This window comes from Cynocephalus volans, chromosome 15 (assembly GCF_027409185.1).
Source record: "Cynocephalus volans isolate mCynVol1 chromosome 15, mCynVol1.pri, whole genome shotgun sequence".
Taxonomy (NCBI): Eukaryota; Metazoa; Chordata; class Mammalia; order Dermoptera; family Cynocephalidae; genus Cynocephalus; species Cynocephalus volans.
In genome coordinates this window covers 5,965,504-5,989,628 of record NC_084474.1, presented here as the reverse complement: position 1 = coordinate 5,989,628, position 24,125 = coordinate 5,965,504, and the positions used below count along the sequence as shown (strand labels likewise).

General features: G+C 40.1%; 1 protein-coding gene across 1 annotated transcript in view; it reads left to right on the top strand.

Moving 5' to 3' along the window:
- The window catches only part of PRKDC (protein kinase, DNA-activated, catalytic subunit), a 174,966-nt gene that overhangs the window by 133,336 nt on the left and 17,505 nt on the right, over positions 1-24,125 (top strand). Inside the window, exons 68-73 of the mRNA XM_063079108.1 lie at positions 995-1,106; positions 15,552-15,741; positions 19,910-20,084; positions 21,462-21,655; positions 22,500-22,680; positions 23,238-23,398. Of these exons, the coding sequence (XP_062935178.1) occupies positions 995-1,106; positions 15,552-15,741; positions 19,910-20,084; positions 21,462-21,655; positions 22,500-22,680; positions 23,238-23,398 (1,013 nt within the window). The remainder of the gene's footprint in view (positions 1-994; positions 1,107-15,551; positions 15,742-19,909; positions 20,085-21,461; positions 21,656-22,499; positions 22,681-23,237; positions 23,399-24,125) is intronic.

The window sequence follows — 24,125 nt, the reverse complement described above, 5'->3', positions numbered from 1 at the left end:
ATGTTCCTAACCACTGATTTCCACCAAAAGAAAGAGAAAACTAAAGCTTTAAACATTAGCAATGTGAAATTTCAGTTTCATGAGGATTATAATGAATGCCTTTTCTGAAACCCTTGAGGCCAGGTCGTTTTGGATATTAGAAATGTAACATTGCACCCACTCCAGGGGCTGGGGCAGTATTTCATAATTAAGCACAGTGATGCATTCCAAGCTAAGTTGTGAGTGTTCCCATTAACAACATAAACAAAGACTATAAGTACCCTTATTCCAATTCAGATTAGATTTGTCACTGAGAAAATTTGTTGCAGCCCTATGTAAACCATTTTAATTTTCAATACCTTTTTTTTTTTTTTTTTTGAAATTTATTTATTTATTTATTTATTTATTTTTATTTTTTTTTTTTACAGCTTCCTTTTTTTAAAAAATTTTATTTTGTCGATATACATTGTAGCTGATTAATGCTCCCCATCACCAAAACCTCCCTCCCTTCTCCCTCCCCCCCTCCCCCCAACCATGTCCTTTCTGTTTGTTTGTTGTATCAACTTCAAATAATTGTGGTTGTTATATCTTCTTCCCCCGCCCCCCCCGGTTTGTGTGTGTATGTGTGTATGTGTGTGTGTGAATTTCAATACCTTTTTTAATGTATGTTTATTTCCCCATCTTTATTCTATACCCTTAAGTGACTGAATTTGAATATCAGAATATATTAAATTTAGGATGATAAATTTGTGTTCCTTTTGTAAAAGAAAAAACAAACCTTTTTTTAAAAAAATTAGACAAGAAATTTGAATTAAGGTTTTTTTCATTTTGTTTTGTTTTTGGGTGGCTGGCCTGTATGGGGATCTGAACCCTTGATCTTGGTGTTATAACACCACATTCTAACCAACTGAGCTAACCTGCCTCCCAAGTTTTTATTTATTAGTGATGGCCTCACTTGGTTAGTTGGCCTTGTCATTGAGTTGTGGATGTCATCACCCTCTAATACTATTTTTAGGAAATTTATCATCTCAAGTTCCCCTTAAGAGACTTATAAAAACCTGGACAAACAGATATCCAGATGCTAAAATGGACCCAATGAATGTCTGGGATGACATCATCACAAATCGGTAAGATGTGGTTCTTTTGAGTTAAATGTGGATTCTTTTCTGAAATTGCCAAAATGGGTTTTTCTCCCAAACCATGATTTAGAAAAATGTGAGGTTTGAGTCTAGCATAGGTCTCTCTCATCTTGCCAACTTCCCACTTACATTGCTCGTGTCTGCAAGCTCCCTCTGTCCCTGCCTGGTGCTTGGGGGTGCTGGGTGGTGGCCATGAACATGCTTCTGCTGGTGAGAGGCAGCAGGGGCAGCCGTGTGTCTGCTGCTCTCTCACAATTGAATTTTAGGTAGTGGTATGACAGCAAGGAAGATGACCTTGTAGTGATTTTTTATTCTTCTCCTACGGCAACTTGAATTTTGAAACTCCTGCCTTGTACCTCCCAACTCCATTATGCAGTTGTATTTCATTTTACCAGAACTGAGGTCAATTTCATCATCTTTCCACATACTGTAACAACCCTGTGGAGTCCACAGAGCAAGATACTCCCGATGTATTTCAGGGACGAGGCAATAGAATCAGAGAGATAATTAATTATTTTGTGCAAATATCTATAGGAAATAGGTGGGTTTAGGGACTCTAACCCCAAGTGTAATGGAATATTTTTTTGTTATTTCTTCTACTAGTCCTTTTTTTTTTTTCACTTTTTATTTTATGATGAATTCTTTTTTCTTTTTTTGTTTTGTTTTGTTTTGTTTCATCATTTTCTAATTATTTTATTATATTTTACTGTTACATATATCTCTCGAGGTTATTTACATCTGTTGAATCTGTGTGGTGGAAATACAGTATTATACAACAGTGGACTTCTTGTGCATCTACTCCCAACTCAGTATTCAGTGATATCACAGTGGTATCTTGAAATCGGTCATGGTGAGAGAATTTACACCGTAGAAATCAGCAAATACTACAATTTAGAGTTTTTTTTTTTTTTTTTTTTTAAATTTTATTTTGTCGATATACATAGTGGCTGATTATTGTTGCCCCTCACCAAAACCTCCCTCTCTCCTCCCTCCCCCCTCTCCCCCACCAATGTCCCCTCTGTTTGCTTGTCGTATCAACTTCAAGTAATTGTGGTTGTTATATCTTCTTCCCCCCCCCGCCGGTTTTTTAGTGTGTGTGTGTGTGTGTGTGAATTTATATATTAATTTTTAGCTCCCACCAATAAGTGAGAACATGTGATATTTCTCTTTCTGTGCCTCTCTTGTTTCACTTAATATAATTCTCTCAAGGTCCATCCATGTTGTTGCAAATGGCAGTATTTCATTCGTTTTTATAGCTGAGTAGTATTCCATTGTATAGACGTACCACATTTTCCATATCCACTCATCTGATGATGGACATTTGGGCTGGTTCCAACTCTTGGCTATTGTAAAGAGTGCTCCGATGAACATTGGGAAACAGGTATACCTTCAACTTGATGATTTCCATTCCTCTGGGTATATTCCCAGCAATGGGATAGCTGGGTCGTATGGTAGATCTATCTGCAATTGTTTGAGCAACCTCCATACCATTTTCCATAGAGGCTGCACCATTTTGCAGTCCCACCAACAATGTATGAGAGTTCCTTTTTCTCCACAACCTCGCCAGCATTTATCGTTCAGAGTCTTTTGGATTTTAGCCATCCTAACTGGGGTTAGATGGTATCTCAGTGTGGTTTTGATTTGCATTTCCCGGATGCTGAGTGATGTTGAGCATTTTTTCATATGTCTGTTGGCCATTTGTATATCTTCCTTAGAGAAATGCCTACTTAGCTCTTTTGCCCATTTTTTAATTGGGTTGCTTGCTTTTTCTTGTAAAGTTCTTTGAGTTCCTTATATATTCTGGATATTAATCCTTTGTCAGATGTATATTTTGCAAATATTTTCTCCTGCTCTGTTGGTTGTCTTTTAACTCTGTTAATTGTTTCTTTTGCTGTGCAGAAGCTTTTTAGTTTCATATAATCCCATTTGTTTATTTTTCCTTTGGTTGCCCGTGCTTTTGGGGTCATATTCATGAAGTCTGTGTCCAGTCCTATTTCCTGAAGTGTTTCTCCTATGTTTTCTTTAAGAAGTTTTATTGTTTCAGGGTGTATATTTAAATCCTTAATCCATTCTGAGTTGATTTTAGTATATGGTGAGAGGTATGGGTCTAATTTCATTCTCCTGCATATGTATATCCAGTTATCCCAGGACCATTTGCTGAAGAGGCAGTCCTTTCCCCAGTGAATAGGCTTGGTGCCTTTGTCAAAGATCAGATGGCAGTAAGTGTGTGGGTTGATTTCTGGATTCTCTATTCTATTCCATTGATCAGTGTTTCTGTTTTTATGCCAGTACCATGCTGTTTTGGTTATTATAGCTTTGTAGTATAGCTTAAAGTCAGGTAGTGTTATGCCTCCAGCTTTATTTTTTTTGCTCAGCATTGCTTTGGCTATGCGTGGTCTTTTATTATTCCATATAAATGTCTGGATAGTTCTTTCCATTTCTGAGAAAAATGTCTTTGGAATTTTGATGGGGATTGCATTGAATTTGTATATCACGTTGGGTAGTATGGACATTTTCACTATGTTGATTCTTCCAATCCAAGAGCATGGGATATCTTTCCATCTTCTTGTATCCTCTCTAATTTCTCTCAGCAGTGGTTTGTAGTTCTCATTATAGAGATTTTTCACCTGCTTGGTTAACTCAATTCCTAAGTATTTTATCTTTTTGGTGGCTATTGTAAATGGGCAGGCTTTCTTGATTTCTCTTTCTGCATGTTCACTATTGGAGAAAAGAAATGCTACTGATTTTTGTGTGTTGATTTTGTATCCTGCTACTGTGCTGAAATCATTTATCAATTCCAAGAGTTTTTTTGTAGAGGTTTTAGGCTGTTCGATATATAGGATCATGTCATCTGCAAAGAGGGACAATTTGACTTCATCTTTTCCAATCTGGATGCCCTTTATTTCCTTCTCTTCTCTGATTGCTCTGGCTAGTACTTCCAACACTATGTTGAATAGGAGTGGTGAGAGTGGGCATCCTTGTCTAGTTCCTGTTCTTAAAGGAAAAGCTTTCAGCTTTTCCCCATTCAGGATGATATTGGCAGTGGGTTTGGAATATATGGCTTTAATTATGTTGAGATACTTTCCCTCTATACCTAACTTATAGAGGGTCTTTGTCATGAATTAGTGCTGAACTTTATCAAATGCTTTTTCAGCATCTATAGAGATGATCATATGGTCCTTGTGTTTGAGTTTATTAATATGGTGTATCACATTTATTGATTTGCATATGTTGAACCAACCTTGCATCCCTGGGATGAATCCCACTTGATCGTGGTGAATAATTTTACGTATGTGTTGCTGTATTCTGTTTGCTAGTATTTTAGTGAGGATTTTTGCATCTATATTCATCAAGGATATCGGCCTGTAGTTTTCTTTTTTGGTTATATCTTTACCTGGTTTTGGTATCAGGATGATGTTTGCTTCATAGAATGAGTTTGGGAGATTTGCATCTGTTTCAATCTTTTGGAATAGTTTGTAAAGAATCGGTGTCAATTCCTCTTTGAATGTTTGGTAAAATTCTCCTGTGAATCCATCTGGTCCTGGGCTTTTCTTTGTTGGGAGCCTTCTGATAACAGCTTCAATCTCCTTTATTGTTATTATTCTGTTCAAATTTTCTACGTCTTCATGGTTCAGTTTTGGTAGCTTGTGTGTGTCCAGAAATTTATCCATTTCCTCCAGATTTTCAAATTTGTTGGCCTATAGTTGTTTATACTAGTCTCGAATGATTCCTTGTATTTCAGATGAATCAGTTGTAATATCGCCTTTTTCATTTCTAATTTTTGTTATTTGAGTGTTCTCTCTTCTTTTTTTTGTTAGCCATGCTTATGGTTTGTCAATTTTATTTATCTTTTCAAAAAACCAACTTTCTGATTCAGTGATCTTTTGAATTGTTTTTTTGGTTTCAATTTCATTCAGTTCTGCTCTGATCTTAATTATTTCTTTCCGTCTGCTAACTTTAGGTTTGGATTGTTCTTGTTTTTCTAGGTCTTTAAGGTCTTTAAGGTCTTTAGGTTGTTCACTTGCCATCTTTCCATTCTTCTGAGGTGAGCATTTAATGCAATAAATTTCCCCTTTAATACTGCTTTTGCAGTATCCCACAGGTTTTGGTATGATGTATCATTGTTTTCATTAGTTTCAATAAATTTTTTGATTTCCTGCTTGATTCCTTCTTGGACCCAAATGTCATTAAGTAGAATGCTGTTTAATTTCCATGTGTTTGTATAGTTTCCAGAGTTTCGTTTGTTATTAATTTCTAGTTTTCATCCATTGTGGTCTGAGAAAATACATGGGATAATTCCAGTTTTTTTGAATTTATTGAGACTTGATTTGTGACCTAATATGTGATCCGTCCTGGAGAATGATCCATGTGCTGATGAGAAGAATGAATATTCAGAGGTTGTTGGATGGAATGTTCTGTAGATATCTGCCAATTCCAATTGGTCTAGAGTCTTGTTTAGATCTTGTGTTTCTCTACTGATTCTTTGCCTAGATGATCTGTCTAATATTGACAGTGGGGTGTTCAGGTCCCCTGCTATTATGGTGTTAGTGTCTATTTCCTTCTTTAGGTCTAATAGAGTTTGTTTTATAAATCTGGCTGCTCCAATATTGGGTGCGTACATATTTATGATTGTTATGTCTTCTTGATGGATCAGTCCTTTTATCATTAAGTAGTGTCCCTCATTGTCTCTTTTTATGGTTTTTAGTTTAAAGTCTATTTTGTCAGATATAAGAATAGCTACTCCAGCTCGTTTTTCTTTTCTGTTTGCATGGTAAATCTTTTTCCATCATTTCACTCTTAGTCTATGTGAATCTTTATGGTTGAGGTGGGTCTTTTGTAGGCAGCATATAGTTGGGTCCTCCTTTTTGATCCAGTCAGCCAGTCTGTGTCTTTTGATTGGGGAATTTAAGCCTTTTACATTAAGAGTTGTTATTGAAAGGTGTTGATTTATTCCTAGCATTTTATTGGTTGTTTGGTTGTCTTAGGTGTCTTTTGTTCCTTGCTTTCTGATTTACTGTTTGTTTTCTGTGTTTGTTGGTTCCTTAGGTTGTAGATAGCATTTTTTGTTTGTTTGTTTTCTCTTCATGAATGCCATTTTTATTATACTAGTGGGTTTTGATTTTTCTTGGGTTTTTATGGCAGTGGTTGTTATTTTTCAGGAACCAAACCCATTTACTCCCTTGAGGATTTCTTGTAAGGGTGGTCGTGTGGTAGTGAACTCCCGCAGTTTTTGTTTGTCTGAGAAATATACTATTTGCCCTTCATTTCGGAAGGATAGCCTTGTAGGGTAGAGTATTCTTGGCTGGCAATCTTTGTCTTTTAGTATTTTGAAAATATCATCCCATTCCTTTCTAGCTTTTAGGGTTTGTGATGAAAAGTGTGATGTTAGCCTGATTGGGGCTCCCTTATAGGTGATTTGACGCTTCTCTCTTGCAGCTTTTAAGATTCTCTCTTTGTCTCTGAGTTTTGCCAATTTGACTATAACATGTCTTGGAGAAGGCCTTTTTGGGTTGAATACATTTGGAGATCGTTGAGCTTCCTGGATCTGAAGAGCTGTGATTTTTCCTGTACCTGGGAAGTTTTCTGCCACTGTTTTGTTGAATATGTTTTCAGTGCCATCTCCCTTTTCCTCCCCTTCTGGAATACCCATGACTTGGATATTTGAGCTCTTAAGGTTGTCTGATATCTCTCTCAGATTTTCTTCAATGTCTTTGATTCTTTTTTCTTTCTTTTTGTCTGCTTGTGTTATTTCAAACAGCCCATCTTCAAGTTCAGAGATTCTCTCTTCAACTTCGACAAGCCTGCTGGTTAAACTCTCCATTGTGTTTTTTATTTCGCTGAATAATTTCTTCAGTTCAGCAAGTTCTGCTACATTTCTTTTCAGGACATTGATTTCCTTGTACATTTCTTCTTTCAGGTCCTGTATACTTTTCCTCATTTCATCATGATGTCTAGCTGAGTTTTCTTGTATCTCATTCAGTTTCCTTAGAATTATCACTTGAAATTCCTTGTCAGTCATTTCAAGGGCTTCTTGTTCTATAGGATCTAGAGTTTGAGATTTATTAACTTTTGGTGGTATACTTTCTTGATTTTTTGTATTTCTGGTATCTTTTTTTTGATGTTTATTCATTGTGGCAGGGGGTTTCACAGTCCACCGGTTTGAGTCTGTTGACTAACTAAGATGTTGCTGTGTTTGCCAATTTGGTATGGCTCCCTCCGTGACTGCTCAGTTGGCCTCTAGTGCCTTGTGTGTATGGTTGCCTCAGGTCTTGGGCCTCTCCGGGGAGCCACCTCTATGGTCAGCTTGGACTCTGCTGGGCTGCTGGATCACGTACCACAGGGCGTGTGATCTCTGCTGAGCTTTCACTTCCCGTGCAGGACTTCTCCCTGTTCCGTGCAATCTGGCCCGGGCTGTTGGATCGTGCAGTGGCGACCCCACAGGGTGTGTGGTTTCTGTCAAGTCTCTGCCTCCCTAGCTGGATGTCTCCCCGCTCTGTGCGCACTGGGCTGGGCTGGCACGTGTCTTCTGCAACCCTCGTCTATCAGCTGGGCCTTCAAGACCCTGTTCGGCACCGTCTCGCCCAGGAAGTCTACCAGGTTTCTGCTAGGCACAGATGACCGGTCACTCTGGGTGCCTTTGTAGCACTGTGTAGATCTTTCTCGGGACTTATCACCTTCCTCATGGTATCGCGGTTATTTGTGTATTTGTCTTATCTCCCACACCAGAGCGTGAGCTCCTTGGGGGAGGAGCCCACAGCACGCGGTTCACCTTTGTATTCCCCCGGTGCGGACCGAGTCCGGTGCCCACCCACAGTCAGCTCTCCGGCAGGTTCAAGCGGACTTGGGACCTCTCCAACCACACTATTCCTAACCAGAAATCGGTTAGGCGTTTTTCAGAACTGGTGGCCGCAGAGATGGTATCTGCCTCCCAGTAACAGGAAGTTTACCAGGGGCCGGAGCCCAGGGTGCGGTGGAGCGACAGTTGGCCCCACCTGTACTTCCTTGCCCTCCCAACGCTGGCCGGGGACTCCCCACGCCACCAGCCCCGCCGGAGAACTGCAGAGGGAGAGGGAGGTTAGGCCAGCCCGCAGGCCCCGGGAAGCCCCGCGCCAGGGCAAGCAAGTGGGAAGGCTCAGTGAGGAGTCGAGCTGGGCGAGGAGGACAGGCTTGGCTGAGCCGGGTCGGAGCTGCCACCACCTGAGAAAATGGAGGTAGCCCCGGGGGCGGTGAGTGGCCCGGTGATGCAGGCGGAAGCCGGGTGGGCGTCAGCCCCCAAGCCGGGCCGGGTTGGGGGTCACTCACAGGGCTGTGCCAGGTCAGGCGCTCCCTCTCTGCCTCTGGTTTGTCGCCTTCCCTGTTCTCGGCTTTCGCCGCCTGGGGCTGCTCGCTCGGTCCCGCGGCGCGGCTCGGGCGCTCCCAGGAATCTTCTTTTATGCCGGCCTGAAACCTCGAATCATGAATAGGGCAGCTGGCCACCTTCAGCGTGGCCCCGGCCTCCGGGATCCTGGCTGCATCCACAGCAGCCCTGGCGCCATGTTCCCTATTTAGAGACTCGCTTTTGCAGCTAAGAAACAGTTCTTTTCCTGCTCCATACTTCAAAGCTGTTGCCTGTAAATGAGGCAGCCTCTCCTGCCAAGGGCAAAGTGGCAGTCAGCCCCCACGACCGGCCACCTGCAGCGGTCCTCCCTTAAGAGACGGCACGAGGAAGGTCCACAAGTTTCCCGGCTGCCTAAGGCCCAGTGGCCGCCTTTTCCACCTCAGCTACTCCGCGCCAACCGCCGCAGCCACCGCCATCTTGAAACTCTCGTGATGAATTTTTACTTCTGCAAATGTTGCAAGAAAAGTTGTCCTCTCCTGTGTACCTTTAGCCAGATCCACCAGTTTTTTAAAACATTTTGAACATTTTGCCACATTGCCTTTTTTTATTCTCTCCCTCTTTCCTATACATATATATATTATTTATTTTCTGAACCATTTGAGCATAAGTGGTACATTTCAAATTCCTTCACCTCTTTATATATCAGTTTACATTTTAAAGAAAAGGAATGTTCTCTTGTATAACCGTAATACAATTATCAACTTCAGTGCTTTTATTTTTAATCTGTAGCCCAATTTCAGTTTTGTCAGTTGTCCCATTAATGTCCTTTGTAGCATTTTCTCGCCCTGTAGTACAGGATCCAGCCCAGAATTCATGGACTGCATATAGTCGATGTGTACTTTTAGTCTCCTTTAATCTGGAACAATTTCTCAAGCTCTCTTTGTCTTTCATGACATTGACGCGTTTGAGGAATGTTCCTCAGTTTGGGTCTGTCTTACGTTTCCTCATGACAAGACTCAGGTGACATGCCTCTGGCCAGAACACTCCTGCAGTGACTGTTCTCAGGCTGTCATGTCACATGTGAGTATACAGTGCGCATTTGCCTTTCACTGGTGATGGTAATTTTGATTGTCTGGTCTCCCCATAGTATAATGCCAATTTTTTTTCTTCACAACTAATAAGTGATGTGGGAGATGCTTTGAGACATGCATATATCCTACTTCTCATAAGACTTACCCCTCTATATTTTTCATTCATGGGTAACTCTTGGACCAAACCAGTCTTGACAATGCTAGTTGCAAACTAATGTTTTTAACTCCACCACTCATTTTGCATTTCTCAGTCTACATCTCATTTTAAGGAAGCACCCTCCCTTCTCCCCCATCTATTTACTTATTTGCTTTTAAAAAATCATAAATACAGATTCATGGATTCCAATTTTATTTAATGGGATATAACCCATTAGTGTCCTTCTTTATTTAATTTTCTCAGATTTGGCCAGCAGGAGCCTCTTCAAACTAGTATTCTGGGCTCAACTTGCGAAATTATTTTCTTGTTGTCTTCTAGAAATGTTATAGTTTTCGCTCTTACATTTAGGTCTGTGATCCATTGGAAGATAATTTTTGTAGATGGTGTGAGTTAGGGATAGATGTTCAGTTTTTTCATATGGATATCTAGTTATCTAGCCCCATTTGTGCAAAAGTTCTTCTTTTCATAATTGAATTGCCTTGGCATCTTTTTTGAAAATCAATTGACCATGTACATGTGGGTCTATTTCTGGTTGCTCTCTTCTAGTCCTTGATTTTTATCTTTTACAGTATCAAACTGTCTTCATTAATGTCACTTTATGGTAAGTCTTGGAATCAGATAGGGTGAATTCTCCAACTTTGTTTATCTTTATGAAAACCACTTTGTTTATTTTAGATTATTTGCATTTACAGAATCTGCTTGTCAACTTCTACAAAGAAAAACAGATTTTGATTGGGATTGCATTGATTGTAGGTCAGCTTGGAGAAATTGCCACCTTAGTAATATAGAGTTATCTAATTTGTGAATATGGTATGTCTCTGTTTATTTAGGTCCTCTTTAATTTCAATGATTTGTATTTTTTCAGTATGATTCTTGGATGTTTTTGGTGAGATTTATTCCTAAGTATTTTATGTTTTTTGGCACTGTTATAAATGGAGGGTTTTTTTCCAAAATTGTATTTTTCAATTATTTCCTGCTCATATACAGTTGCCTTTTATATGTTAGGTTTGTATCTGTGCTAACCTTACTTACTACTTTTAGTTCTAGTGTTGCAGATTCCCTGTGATTTTCTCTGTTATCTGCAAACCGGGTCAGTTTTACTTCTTCCTATCTGAACTTTAGACTGTTTCTTTTTCTTACCTTGTTACAAGCCGAGGACCTCCAGTTCAGTCTTGAATGTAACTGTTAAAATGAGCATCCTAGTCTTGTTTCTGATATTAGGGAAGACAATTCAGTTATTCATCATATTATAGTTTTTTATAGATGCCTTTTATCAGATTGAGGAAATAACCTTTATTCCTGGTTTCCAAGAGTTTTATCTGGTGCTGAATTTTGTCAAATGCTTTTTCTGCTTGTATTTAATTGGTCATATTGTTTTTCTCCTTTATTATGTTTATGGTGTATTACATTGATTGCTTTTTTAATGTGAAACTAATCTTGCATTCATGGGGTAAACCCTGTGTGGTCATGATGATTCCTTTTATATATTCTTGGATTTGCAAGCATTTTGTTAAGGATGTTAGTATTTATATTCAAGTGGGATATTGGTCTGTAATTTTCTCTTTTGTAGTGCCCTTGTCAGGTTTTGGTATTAGGGTTATGGTTATGGTGTCTTCATAAAATGAGTTGTGCATGTCCCCTTCTCTATTTTTAAAAAAAATTACGTGAGATTCTGTTTATTTCTTCTTTGAATATTCTGATAAAATTCACCAGTGCAACTATCTGGGCCTGGAGTTTTCTTTTGGGGAAGATTTTTGATAATGTGCATAGTTTTCTTAGTAGATATAGATAGGGCTTTTAAATTTTTAAATTTATTTCTGTGTCGTTTTTATTAAATGTTATCTTTTTTTTTTTTTGTCTTTTTCGTGACCGGCACTCAGCCAGTGAGTGCACCAGCCATCCCCATATAGGATCCGAACCCGCGGCTGGGAGCGCTGCTGCGCTCCCAGCGCCACACTCTCCCGAGTGAGCCACGGGGTCAGCCCAGGCCATTTCTTTTTTTAATGGCTATTTATATAGTTATTTAAATAAATGTGTCCATTTCATCTAAGTTGTTAAATTGTCGGTATAAAGTTGTTCATACTGTTCTCTTATCCTTTTTACTATTTGTAGTATCTGTGGTGGGAACCCCTTTTCCCTGATATTCCTGATATTGGTGATTTGTGTTCTCTTGCTTTTTTTCCCTTCATTCGTCTAGGTAGAGGTTTGTCTATTTTGTTCATCTTTTCAAAGGACCAGCCTTTAGCTTTGTTAATTTCATTATCTTTCTGTTTTCTGTTTCATTGATTTCTGGTCTCACCTTTACTGTTTCCTTCTTTCTACTTACTTTAGATTTACTTTGCTTTTCTTTTTCTAGTTTCTTAAGGTGAAACTTTGATCATTGATTTTATACCCTTTTCCTCCCTAAGATAAGCATTTAAAGTTATTTGTGTCCCTCTAAATACTGCTTTAGCTGCATTCTGCAAATTTTGGTATGCTGTGTTATTATCATTCAGTTCAAAGTATTTTCTAATTTTCACATGACTTACATTTTGATCCAGGAAATATTTAGAAGTGTTTTAATTTCCACGTAGGTGAGTTTTTTGACTATCTTCTTGATTTTTAAATTAATTCTGTTGTGGTCAAAAAGCACAGTCTGTATGGTTTCAGTCCTTTTAAATTTATTGAGACTTGTTTTATGGTTTATTTTAGTAAGTGTTTGTTCCACGTAAACTTGAAAATCGTGAATTTTCTGCAGTTCTTAGATGTCATGTTCTAGAACTTTCAGTTAGATCAAGGTGGTCAGTAGTAGTCTTCACATTGTCTATATCTTCACTGTTTTGTTTGTATGTCTGTTTCGATCAGCTGCTGAGATAAGGCTGTCAAAATCTCCCACTATCATTGTAGAATTTTTTTCTTTTTCCCCTTAGGTCTGTTTTTACTTACTGTATTTTAAACTCTCTTTTTAGGCACATACGTGTCAATAAATGTAATGTCTTCCTGATGAAATGACCCTTCTGTCATTATGAAGTAATATATTGATGTGCGAGTGTGTGGACTTTACATACACACACACACACACATATGTATACGTGTACATATCTGAAGTAATATGTAATGAAAACAGCACTAGATTATATTTTTACTTTAAATAGTCATGCATATTCTGAAGAATGTGAAGATCTTTTTACTATTTCTGATGCTCACCATTTATCCCTAAAGATCTAAGTTTTCCTCTGATAAAATTTTCCTTTAGCAGATCTTGTAATGCAGGTCTACCTGTGATGAATTCTGTTAGTTTTCCTTTATCTGAAGGTATCTTCATTTCACTGGCATTCCTGAAGAATATTTTCTCTGAATATAGAATTCTGGGTAGATTCTCCTTCCCTGCTCAACAGTAACTTTTGGCTTTTTGTGTTTCTGCACAGAAAGTGGTTATTCAAATTGTTGTTGCCACATATATAATGTGTCATATTTTTCTGGCTTCTTTCAAGATTTTTTTCTTTATCGTTGGTTATCAGCAGGTTGATTATTATGTGTCTAGGTGTGGTTTTCTTTGAATTTATTTTGTTTGAGGTTCATTGAGCTTCCTGTATCTGTACATTTATGTCACCCTATTTGGGAAGTTTTCTGTCATTGTTTCTGCAAATACTTTTGGCCACAATTTCTCTCTTTCTTTGTGGGATTCCAATTATGCATACATCAGACCTTTTGATATTGTTCCATAGGTCTCTGAGTCTCTGTTCATTTTTAATCAATCTCTTTTCTCATAATTCTTCAGATCATTTCTATAGACCTTCAAGTTTGCTTTATTTTCTTCTTCTTTATTCATTCCTCTACTAAGTCTGTCTAGTGAATGTTTTGTTTTAGGTATTGTATTTTTCAGTTGTAAAATTTCTGTTTGGTGCTTTTTATACTTTTGCATTCTGTACTGAGATACCCACCTTTTCTTTCATTTCGTGTGTATTTTTTTGACCTCTTGGAGCATAGTTAAAATAGCTGTTTTAAGATCCTCATGTGATCCTTCTAAGAGATGGGTCATTTTAGGGTTGACATCTGTTGACTATCTTTTCTGTTGAGAATGGATGCATTTTGGTTCTTTTTATCAGTTAATTTTGGATTGTATTTTAGAAATTGTGAATATTCTCTTGTGTTGACTCTGGATTCTTTTTTATAATTCCATTTGGATAGTAGACTCTGACTTGCCTGCTGTTGGTTCAAATCTGAGTTCCCTTTTTAAGCCTTTCCTGCACTGAGTCTGTCTTGCACATGCTGAGAATGTATAGGTGCATGGACAAAACAAGAAGGGTCTTGGGTTCTCTCCCCTCTGGGGTTCTCCCTGGAGCCTTTGCTCTGCCTGGGCTCCTTTCCTGGTTCCTCTGGGCAGAATGCAGCAGTTTCCTTGAGAATCTTGGTCACTGGTGCTGCCACACCACGCCTCTGGGGTGGCTGCCTTTATGACCAAGCCGGAAAAAGAAAGAGTTATTGCAATGGCAGAACTTCCTCCCAGTTTTGATTTCCCTGGATGTATAGTCTGCTGTCTTTTATTTGCTCTCAGAGTTCTTGAGGAGTTGTATTTTGTGTTTTATCCAGAGTTTCTTCTTATCTTGGGCTGCAGGGGGCTCACAGTGCCATACAAGAGCCAGATTCTGCTGTTTTTAGAGAAGATGGTACATGCCACATAGTATAACTCTTCTCTGCTTTTGTTTAATTTGTTCCCTCTGTCAGATAACTACCTCTGTAACTCTACCACCTTCACAGCCCAGGAGAGCGTTCATCTCATTCTGTGGACATCTGTTCACTCCCCCTTTCTGTGATCTGAGGGCACTTTGTTTACACTGGTGGGGAGATTTACACATCCATTCATTCATCATTTCTTCAAATACAGTCATGCACTGCATGAGGACCTTTTGGTCAACAACGGACCGCATATACAACATTGGTCACATGTGGCTATGCCATGCAGCCTAGGTGTGCAGCAGGCTGTACCATAGGGTCTGTGCAAGTACACAGTATAATGTTCACACATGATGGAATCGCCTACGGATGCATTTCTCAGACTGTATCCTCATCATTAAGTGATCCATGACTATGTTTACCAAGTACCCATTTTGTACCACTTTTACTTTTTTATTCATATGATTAAAAATAGTGAAAGCTTAAAGACAGTAGCAGTTTTGGGGTTTGGGGGCAAGGAGCAGATAGATAGCTGGACAGGTTTGTATCTTGGGAGTAACCAAAAAAAAAAAAAAGAAAATAAACAAAAGAGATGTGAGGCACGTTGGTTTATCTGGGCACAGTGTTTCTAAGGAAATTAGAAATTAGTCCCTGGAAGAACAACAGAAAGTTACTTGATTATTGATAAGGGATAAACTTTATATGTTAAGTCTCTTTGTGTTATGGATATTAATGAAATTAAAGTCACTTGACCAAAGCCATATATGTAAATTATGATACAAATGAAAATAGTTTTAGAACAACTGAGCCTTATCTGTTAAAATTCTCAGTGATTATTTATAACCTATTTGCTGCCTTACATTTCTCACATTGGGGTATAGAACTTCAGATTGGGAGATATAAGGAGAAAAATGGCTTTGACCCATCACAGGGTATGTTACTTATTTCCTCAAGAGAGGAAATTATGAGTTCAAGTGCTTTATTTTGTGCAAGTGATATCTGGAAAATTCTGTTAAAATATCCTTGGTGATCTTTAAAGAGTTGGCTTATTAAAATGGAGAGTAAATCCAGTTCCTAGAGCATACATTTATGGTCTAAATGTGAGCAAAAATTGAACAACTGTAGAATTTCTGTCTGTGAGTGCTTTCTATACATCAAAGATTTTTTTCATGAGTCTCTGACATTGTCTCATTTTTCTTTGTTGTGTGTAGATGTTTCTTTCTCAGCAAAATAGAGGAGAAGTTTACTCCTCTTCCAGATGACCATAGTATGAATGTGGATGAAGGCGGGGATTCTGGTGAGAGAATGGAGATGCGTGAGTGGGAAGAAGGAGTTAGTTCCCTGATTAAGAGCTGCAAGTTTTCCATGAAAATGAAGATGGTAGAAAGTGCGAGGAAGCAGGTACGTGCTCATGTCTCTGTTCATCAGTGGTATCACAGGGTTTTCCTGAATTAGCTTTTTACTTTGCTTAGCTTTTCTTTAAAATCTGAAGCTTAAAGATAATTAAGTAGTTAGCATTTTTATTCTCTTCATAAGAAAGTAGACTGAGGAAACATTTAAAATTACCTAGAAAGTTGATAATATACCTGTTAATCATTTCAAAATTGTTACTGTCTGTTATTTGAAAAAGAAATAAACTTAATGTCAGGTTTGATCTCATTTAACAGAATGAATCCTTGCCAGTCAGTTACAGATTATTTTTAGGTTGAGTTTGTTTGTGGAAATCTATCGTTTAATAAGACCCTTTCCTGATATTAAGTATACTTTGCTTAAAAGTTGCATATAAACTATTTAAATGTTTTAAATCTTATTTGAATACACTAAGAAAACTCACTATTTTAATGCCCCTATATTGATTGCTATTGCAAAGCAGAGAATGTTTGTTTATTTCTTTGCAACTCCTGGTACAGGGATCTGAACCCTTGACCTTGTTGTTATTGTAGTACAAATAATTAATATTTGTTTTGTAGGTTTAAATGCTCATTTATAGATTTTTCTTTGGGATGGGTATCATATAAGTTAGAAATTTTTATATTGCAAGTAACAGAAAACCCAACCCAGAACAGCCTAAGACAATAAAGGAGATTTGTCAGTTCCCATAATGAAAAGTCCAGAAGGGCTAGCTTCAGGGGCATCTCTGATGCTATCAGCCGGGGCTGGCCTCTCTCCTCAGCGCCCTCTCCTTTCCTTGGCACTCTCTCAGCAGTATATTTGTGTACAAATATGGGCTCAGTAGAGTTAGCTGTCAATACTAGTAATATTGGGGGTGGAGAGAAAAAGAATAATTCACATCTAATATGGAAACCTGTATTTCAGTTTACCTGCCCATACTCTTCAAAACTCTTCAACAGTAGTGGATTGAAGTGTGAGTTTTGTCGTGTTTCACTGCCAAGCACTTCACTAGGTGCTGGGGGTGCTGCACTGAACAAAGCATAGACAAGTAGGCCAGCAATCATAATGGGATACACTGATGAACAAGGCGGCCTGAGGTGCAGCTTGGACACAGCAGTGGTCGTAATGCAGAGCAGGGAAGCGGTAGAGGCTGGGCAGGCTTCTCACTGGCCCTTGAGAGGTGCCAGGGTCGAGTCCAGGTTGGAGATCAGGGAACGGAGAGAAGTGGACAGATTCAAGGAGAGCAAGGAGGCTCAGGTGGAACATGGGGACTGGTTCTGTTTCTGAGGAGAGGTTGGCATCCAGGTTTCTGACCCGATTAGCTGGGTGAACAGGAATGCAGGATAAAGAGCAGTTTGTGGGGAAGATGATACATTCAGTTCAGGACATACTGAATTTGTGAGGTCTTTAAGACAAGTTGTGATTCCATTATATAATTTGTACATAATGATCTGAAGCTCTAGAGCAAGAGAATTAGGCTAGTGATGGTCTGAATGTGATCAGCATGTGCTAGTCATTGAAATGGTGGGAGTGGATAAGGTGGCCAGGACCAGGCCCTGCAAGAGACCAGCAGTTATGGGACAAGCACAGACAGAGACATCACCAAGAAACTGGCACTGAATGACGAGATCAGAAGAGGACTGAGGGGCTGTGAGCCCATGAGGACAACTGCCAAAGAGGGGGAAGGTGCAAAAAGATTGGAAAGTGTCCTTGCATTTAGGAGAAGGAGCTTGGTATTGGCTTTGGTGAGAACCACTTCCCTGGAGCAAGGGCGCAACCAGGACAAGGGGAACATGTGGGGCCAAGGAGGAGCTCTTTCTTCAGGGTAGATGAGACTGGGATGTTTAAGTACTAATGGGAGGAACTAACAGATGAGGAGAGCTGGCTGCATAAGGTGAAGAGTGGTTGCTTAGGTAAGATTCCTTGTGGAGCTCAGACCCAGGGTCATCCTCTGCACCTTGCCTGGAGGGAAGGAGGGAGAATGGGTTCAGAGGTGGGGAAGGGTGGCGGTATATTGTGAAGAGCTCATCTGTTTTCCCTGAGGAGTGGGACACAGAGTCATCTGCTGAGAGTGAGAGCGGGTGCTAGGAAGGAGAATTGTGGAAAGTGAGGACATTTTGCAGTCACAACTGTGCAGTAAGGTGAAGAAGGCTGACTAGTGCAGCAGGAAGCAGCCATCAGGCAGCCCTGAGACGCAGCCCTGAGACTCCGCCTGGAGTCATCTCCAGTGACTCATTGTTCAGCGGGTCTAAGTGGAGCAGTAGGAGAGGCTCACACTCACATTAGGCCAGAGTGTGGTTTTGCCAGTGAGCGTGACACAGGTGTGTGGTCAGAAGAGGATGACTTGAGTTTGAGAACATGATGGTGAGGGAGTTCCGGGTCATGATGAGAACATGGTGTGGTTAAGAACCCGTACCCAGCATGACCAGGGGTAAGACACTGTCCCTTCCCTTGTGATTGCTGTCTAGTGAGAGAGTGGGGACTGCCCACATAGTGAAGAAAAGACATGAGCAAAGCCAGGAGTGTACAGGGAAGAAGAGAATCCACCAAGGTGGGGAGGCTTTATGGGAATGGAAGGATTTGGACTTTAAGAGGAGAGGAAGGTATTCCAGGTGTTAATAAATATCCACACGAAAACATGAAGATGACACTGGGAATAGCAGTGTCTGCTCTCAGCAGAGGCGTGTGGGGCTTCCTGATGGTAGGTCTGTGGTGGATCATGCCCCCTTGAGCACAGAGGGTTGGAGGCCGTGTCCTTCTGGGATCAGGGGTCATTGAAGGCTCTCCAGGTGTGCTAGTTGAGTCGGAAGCTATGTGAAAGATGTGTGCCTAGGGGAAAAGCCAAGGCAGAGAGAGACCGGAAGCCCTGAATTAGGGAGGTGGGAGATGGAATGAACAGAATGTGAGAAGAGCTCTGTGAGGAGATGCAAGAAGCCCTGAGGTGCTAGCAGCTGGGGTGACTTGGATTTTTAGCCTGAATAGTTGAAAGGGCATTAATTAGGAAGACCCAGTTCTGATGAAAATGTCTTTTGAAGCTTGGAAGAGAATTAGAAGTGTAGAGATGTAGCTTTAAAAAACAGCCACAGAACAACTAAATAAAAAAATGGATAAATTATTCTTCATCAAAATTAAAAACTTATGTGCCTCAAACGACACACTCAAAAAAAGTGAAAAGAACCCACAAAATGGGAGAAAATATTTGCGGATCATATAACTGATAAGGGTCTAGTATCCAAAATATATGCTTTACAAGTGAACAATGGAAAGTCAGACAGCCCAATTAAAAAATGGGCAAAGGATTGGAATAGGCATTTCTCCAAAGAAGATGTACAGATGGCCGAAAGCACAGGAAAAGACGCTCAACACCACTAGTCATCAGGGAAATGCACACCAGAATAGTGAGTACCACTTCACACCCACTAGGACGGCTGGAGTCAAAACGACAGATGATAACAGGTATTGGCGAGGTTGTGGAGAAATTGGAACCCTCATATACTGCTGCTGGAAATAAAAAATGGTGCAGCTGCTGTGGAAAACGATCTGGCAGTTCCTCAAACAGTTAAACATGGAGTTACCGTATGATCCAGCAATTCTGCTCCTAGGTATAGACCCAATAGACATGAAAGCATATGTCCACACAGAAATTGTACATAAATGTTCACAATAGCACCACTCAAAATAGCTGGAAGGTGGAAATAACCCAAATGTCCATCGGTAAATGAATGGGTAAGTAAATTGTGGTATATTTGAGCAATGAACATTATTCAGCCATAAAGAGGAATGAAGTACTGACACGTGCTACAACATGCACAAACCTGGAAAACATGCTAAGTGAAAGAAGCCAGATACAAAATCACCACATTTTTTGATACCATTATTATGAAATGTCCCCAATAGGCAAATCTATAGAGAGAAATTGGACAAGTGCTTGCTAATGGCTAGGAAGCACGGTGGGGAGTAATTGCTGATGGGTAAAGGGTTTCTTTTTGGGATGATGAAAATGTTCTGGAATTAGATAGTGGTACTGGTTGCCTAACTTTGTAAATACACTAAAAATATTGAATTGTACTCTCTAGATGGGAATTATATCCCAATGATAAAGACATCCACATAATTGAAGCTAAGAGAATTTTTTTTTCTATTAATATAGAAATTTCTTTTTCTTCTATTACTATAGAACAATTGCTCTCTTGCCATGAAACTGTTGAAGGAACTACATAAAGAGTCAAAAGCAAGAGATGACTGGCTGGTGACATGGGCTCAGAGCTACTGTCGGCTGAGCCACTTCCGTAGCCGCACCCAGCGCCAACCTGAGCGACTTCTGACTGTGTTGAAAACAGTCTCTTTGTTGGGTAATTAGGCTGCTCTCACCCACATAAAATTTAGAATGCTGTTTTATACTATGTCTTGTGTGTCTTCTAAAACTATTCCTTGTGCTGCTTCATCTGACATTTGGGGGTTAAATCTTTGTAGTAATTTTAGTAAATATAGCAAAGTGTGCCAGAGAGAATGATGTGATTTCCCTGGGAACAGAGCAAAAGGTTTGGAGCCTGGGTACTTAGTCTTCTAATAATGCTATTGTGTATGACATTTGGAGCTTTAATTCTTTAACTATAAAATAAAATGGAAATTACAATTTTTTCTGTTTAATACTTAACTAGATCATGAGTCTAATACTTTAATTATTTTGAAAACTAAGTTTGCATATAAGATGTAAAAACAGACATGAAGCACCTTTTTCCTCTTTTCACAATAACGTGGCCTCTGAGACTGAGGGGAGGAAAGTCATCTTGGGTGGGGCTTAGGATCTGGTGCCCTGCTCTGGTTCCAGGGCCTGAGGGCCTGAGGCAGTCCTGTTCTTAATGTGCGTCAGCTGCATCCCCACACTGGACTCCTCTGCAAGACACTGCACCATGCAAGTGCCAGCCTCAGTAATGCCCTGTGCCAAAAGGAGAATCAGTCTTTCTGTAGTGACCCCATGATCAGAAAATCATCTTTATGATTGCTTAAACAATTTCATCACGCTTTTTTGGGGGGAGGGGGTAAGAGGAGGAGTTTGCTGATATTAAGACAATTTTAGTACCCATTATAATAATAGCTGCATAGTTAGAATATGGTTGTAGTTCGTAACAGCCTTGCAGGGTGAGCAAGACAACCCTGGCAGAGGATCATCAGGCTATGGGCGAGCGGGGTGTGGTTGAGCAGGCTTGCTGGTTTCCCACACCATTATCATACCCCAGACGCTGCAGGCCTCACCAAGGCTAGTAAAGCGCCTTGCCCAGCACCACATGGCCAGAAACAGAACGAGAACTTTGACTGCAGCAGTATCTGTTGCTTTATCAGCTATAAGCCACAGTATCAGTTTAAAAATCTACTCTAGGTTAGTAATGTATATGCCCAAACACATTAATCAGAGCCATTTTTAATTCTTTGCAAAAGACAAAACTAGGTGCTCTGACAAAATGCAGAATGGTGATGCTTGAATAAAACGTTAATTCATAGTTTTAATTGCTTAGCCTCTGTGGACTTTGATTCAGTTACTTCTAACAAAAAATATTTTTCATTAATAAGTGAGTCAAGAAATTCCCTACCAGTATTTGAAGTTAGTTCACTGTATTTTTAAGATTTATTTTAATTTATTTTTTAATAGAAACAACTATGATTTGCTATGAATTTCTTCTTTCTAACTTCAGGGAGAAAATCTTTTTTTTTTTTTTTTAATCCAACAGATGAGAACAAGACATCGAGCTACTTAAGTGAAAATGTTCTGGCTTTCCGTGATCAAAATATTCTCTTGGGTACAACTTACAGGATCCTAGCTGACGCTGTCAGCAGCGAGCCAACCTGCCTTGCCGAAGTCGAGGAAAGCAAGGCTAGAAGAATCTTGGAGCTTTCTGGGTCCAGTTCAGAAAGCACAGAGAAGGTGATGAGCACGGGCAGAATGAATGTGTCATGACTGTGTTCTGTGTGTCTTCAGTGTACAGCCGTCAAGCTGTAGGAGAGTGATGATGCGGGTGTAGCTTTGTGTTTCTAAGATATGTTTAACGTTATGCACAGCCAGATTTCTTGTGTGGAAAATTGACATACTCTATGTATTTCCTGTTTATTTGAATGATACAAATTTTTTAGTATTAAAAAAGAAATTTTTGTTGAATTGATGTGGACAGTTCTTCCATGAATTTTGTTAATGAAATTTCACCACCAGTTGCCATTCAGATGTCCCACCAGCTTGTGGGACAGATTAGCCTTTTCCAGTTTTCATTTACTGGCTACAGTGCTTAGCTTCTTTCAGATTCTTTTGTATTTTTGATAGTTATGAGCCCTGTCATCGCACCGTGTCCTTCCTCACTTCAGTTGTGTGGACTCTACTTCTCCCCCACGATGTTTTAGCGTCTCTGTGGGCATTGAGCACAAGGAGGCCATGTGCATCTCGTCCTTAACACAGAACAGCTGTGCGGCCTGCCGACCTGGCCCAGGTCTATGTGGCTTATGCACTGTCGGCCCACTCCTGGCTGGATCTTTTGTTTGGCTTGTGGTCGTGTGCTCAGGATCTTACTGGAATTGCTTACTCTTTCACAGCCAGGGCAAACTCTCCTCTTGCCAGTTAACTAGCTCTCAGTGTTATTCTGGAGCTCAGTGTTATTCTTGATCCATTTATGCATCATGAATCACAGATATTCTCCTTTATCATCACAAGTGGAATGTAGACTTTTTTGGGAAAGCCTCAGTTGCACTCACAGGCTTTCTCAGGTCTCTGTGAATTCCAGGTGATTGCGGGTCTGTACCAGAGAGCGTTCCATCACCTCTCCAGGGCTGCACATGTGGCTGAGGAGGAGGCCCCGCCTTATTCCTGGGGCCAGGGGCCTGCAGCGGGGACAGTGGATGCGTATATGATGCTGGTGGATTTCTGTGACCAACAGCTCCGCAAGGAGGAAGAGAATGCATCAGGTGACTCGCAAAAGATAAAAACAAGTTAGTGTTCCTTTATGTCAGCATAAAGTCTTAAGAATTTTGTAGCTGCTTGTGGTTTCCTATTTGTTTTCAAATGACAAATATTTTGAGAGAAGTCTGTTGTCTCTAAGAGATAATGGCATCTCCAAGCAACACAACCTGGATTTAAATGGAGCCAAACTGTCTTCTGTATTTCCATTTGCTTAAATTTTAATTCATGTTTTGCTTGTAACTTTGGTATTATTGGCTCTTGTGGCCTGCTAATCTTGCTCCTGGAATAAATTCAGTCACCAGCAGCTGCCTTGAATGTTCCCAGCCCAGGCTGTGCAAGCTCGGCTATATGCTAAATGGGTACTCTGATGGAAGGGTTCAGCTTGCAGAAGAAAACACAAAAGTGTGTCTGGTGTTTGTTGATTTAAGGTGGTGTTAAAAAGAGAATAATGACATACTGCAAAATACAAGCCAAAAAGAGAAAATGTGATCATTTGTTAGATCTATAATTTATGTCTAGGTGGATGTATGGACCATCATTTTCTTCTTTGCTGTCCTGGCAGTTACTGATTCTGTAGAACTGCAGACATATCCAGCACTTGTGGTGGAGAAAATGTTAAAAGCTTTGAAATTAAATTCCAATGAAGCCCGGTTGAAGTTTCCTAGGTTACTTCAGATTATAGAACAGTATCCAGAGGAGACCTTGAGCCTAATGACAAGAGAGGTTGGTATCTTTATTCCAATTTATAGAACTTAAAGGCATACTCTTATTTATATCCAAACATGTTAGTATCTACAATGTACATATTGTATTTTTTCCCAGAAGCATTGAAATTCTAAAAACATAGGTAATTTAAAATGGTACAAAAGAGTGTTCACATTTACCCATTTTCCTCTGTGGTATTGATAAGAATGCTATGTCTGAACAAGGACCCAAAAAAATTGAGGAGGGTGTGTTGGGGACAGGGACGAGCATTTGTGTAGACAGTTTGCTGCCTACACAGCTGAAGCTGTAGTCAGTAAAATCTGTGGAGCCTTATGCTCCATGGGGAGATGAGTAGTTTCAAATGGCGTCCGCCTCCTGGTGAGTGCAGTGCCTGCCTGCAGCACCATGTCCAGAGGAGTCTGAGGCCTGCAAGTGGGGGTAGTTCATGTGGTTGTGGGAGCAGCTGGTGCCCCGCCCTGTGATCTGCTCCTTGGCCTGAGCTGGGGCTGCCCCACTGGCTGTGGTCCTGTCCTTTGGACTCTGCCTGTGTGCAGGGGAGGCTCCACTGACCCCATCTACAGGAAGTGTGGGGCCACCTGAAAGGCAACTGAAAGACAGGGCAAAGCTTGGAGTTGAAAATGTACTGATTTCTGTTACATGATCTCTGTTAGCTTTATGTAGTGAGTTTCTAAACAATGCTGATCTCTGTGGGCACCCAGCATGACTGTCAGGCACCCTGCATTCC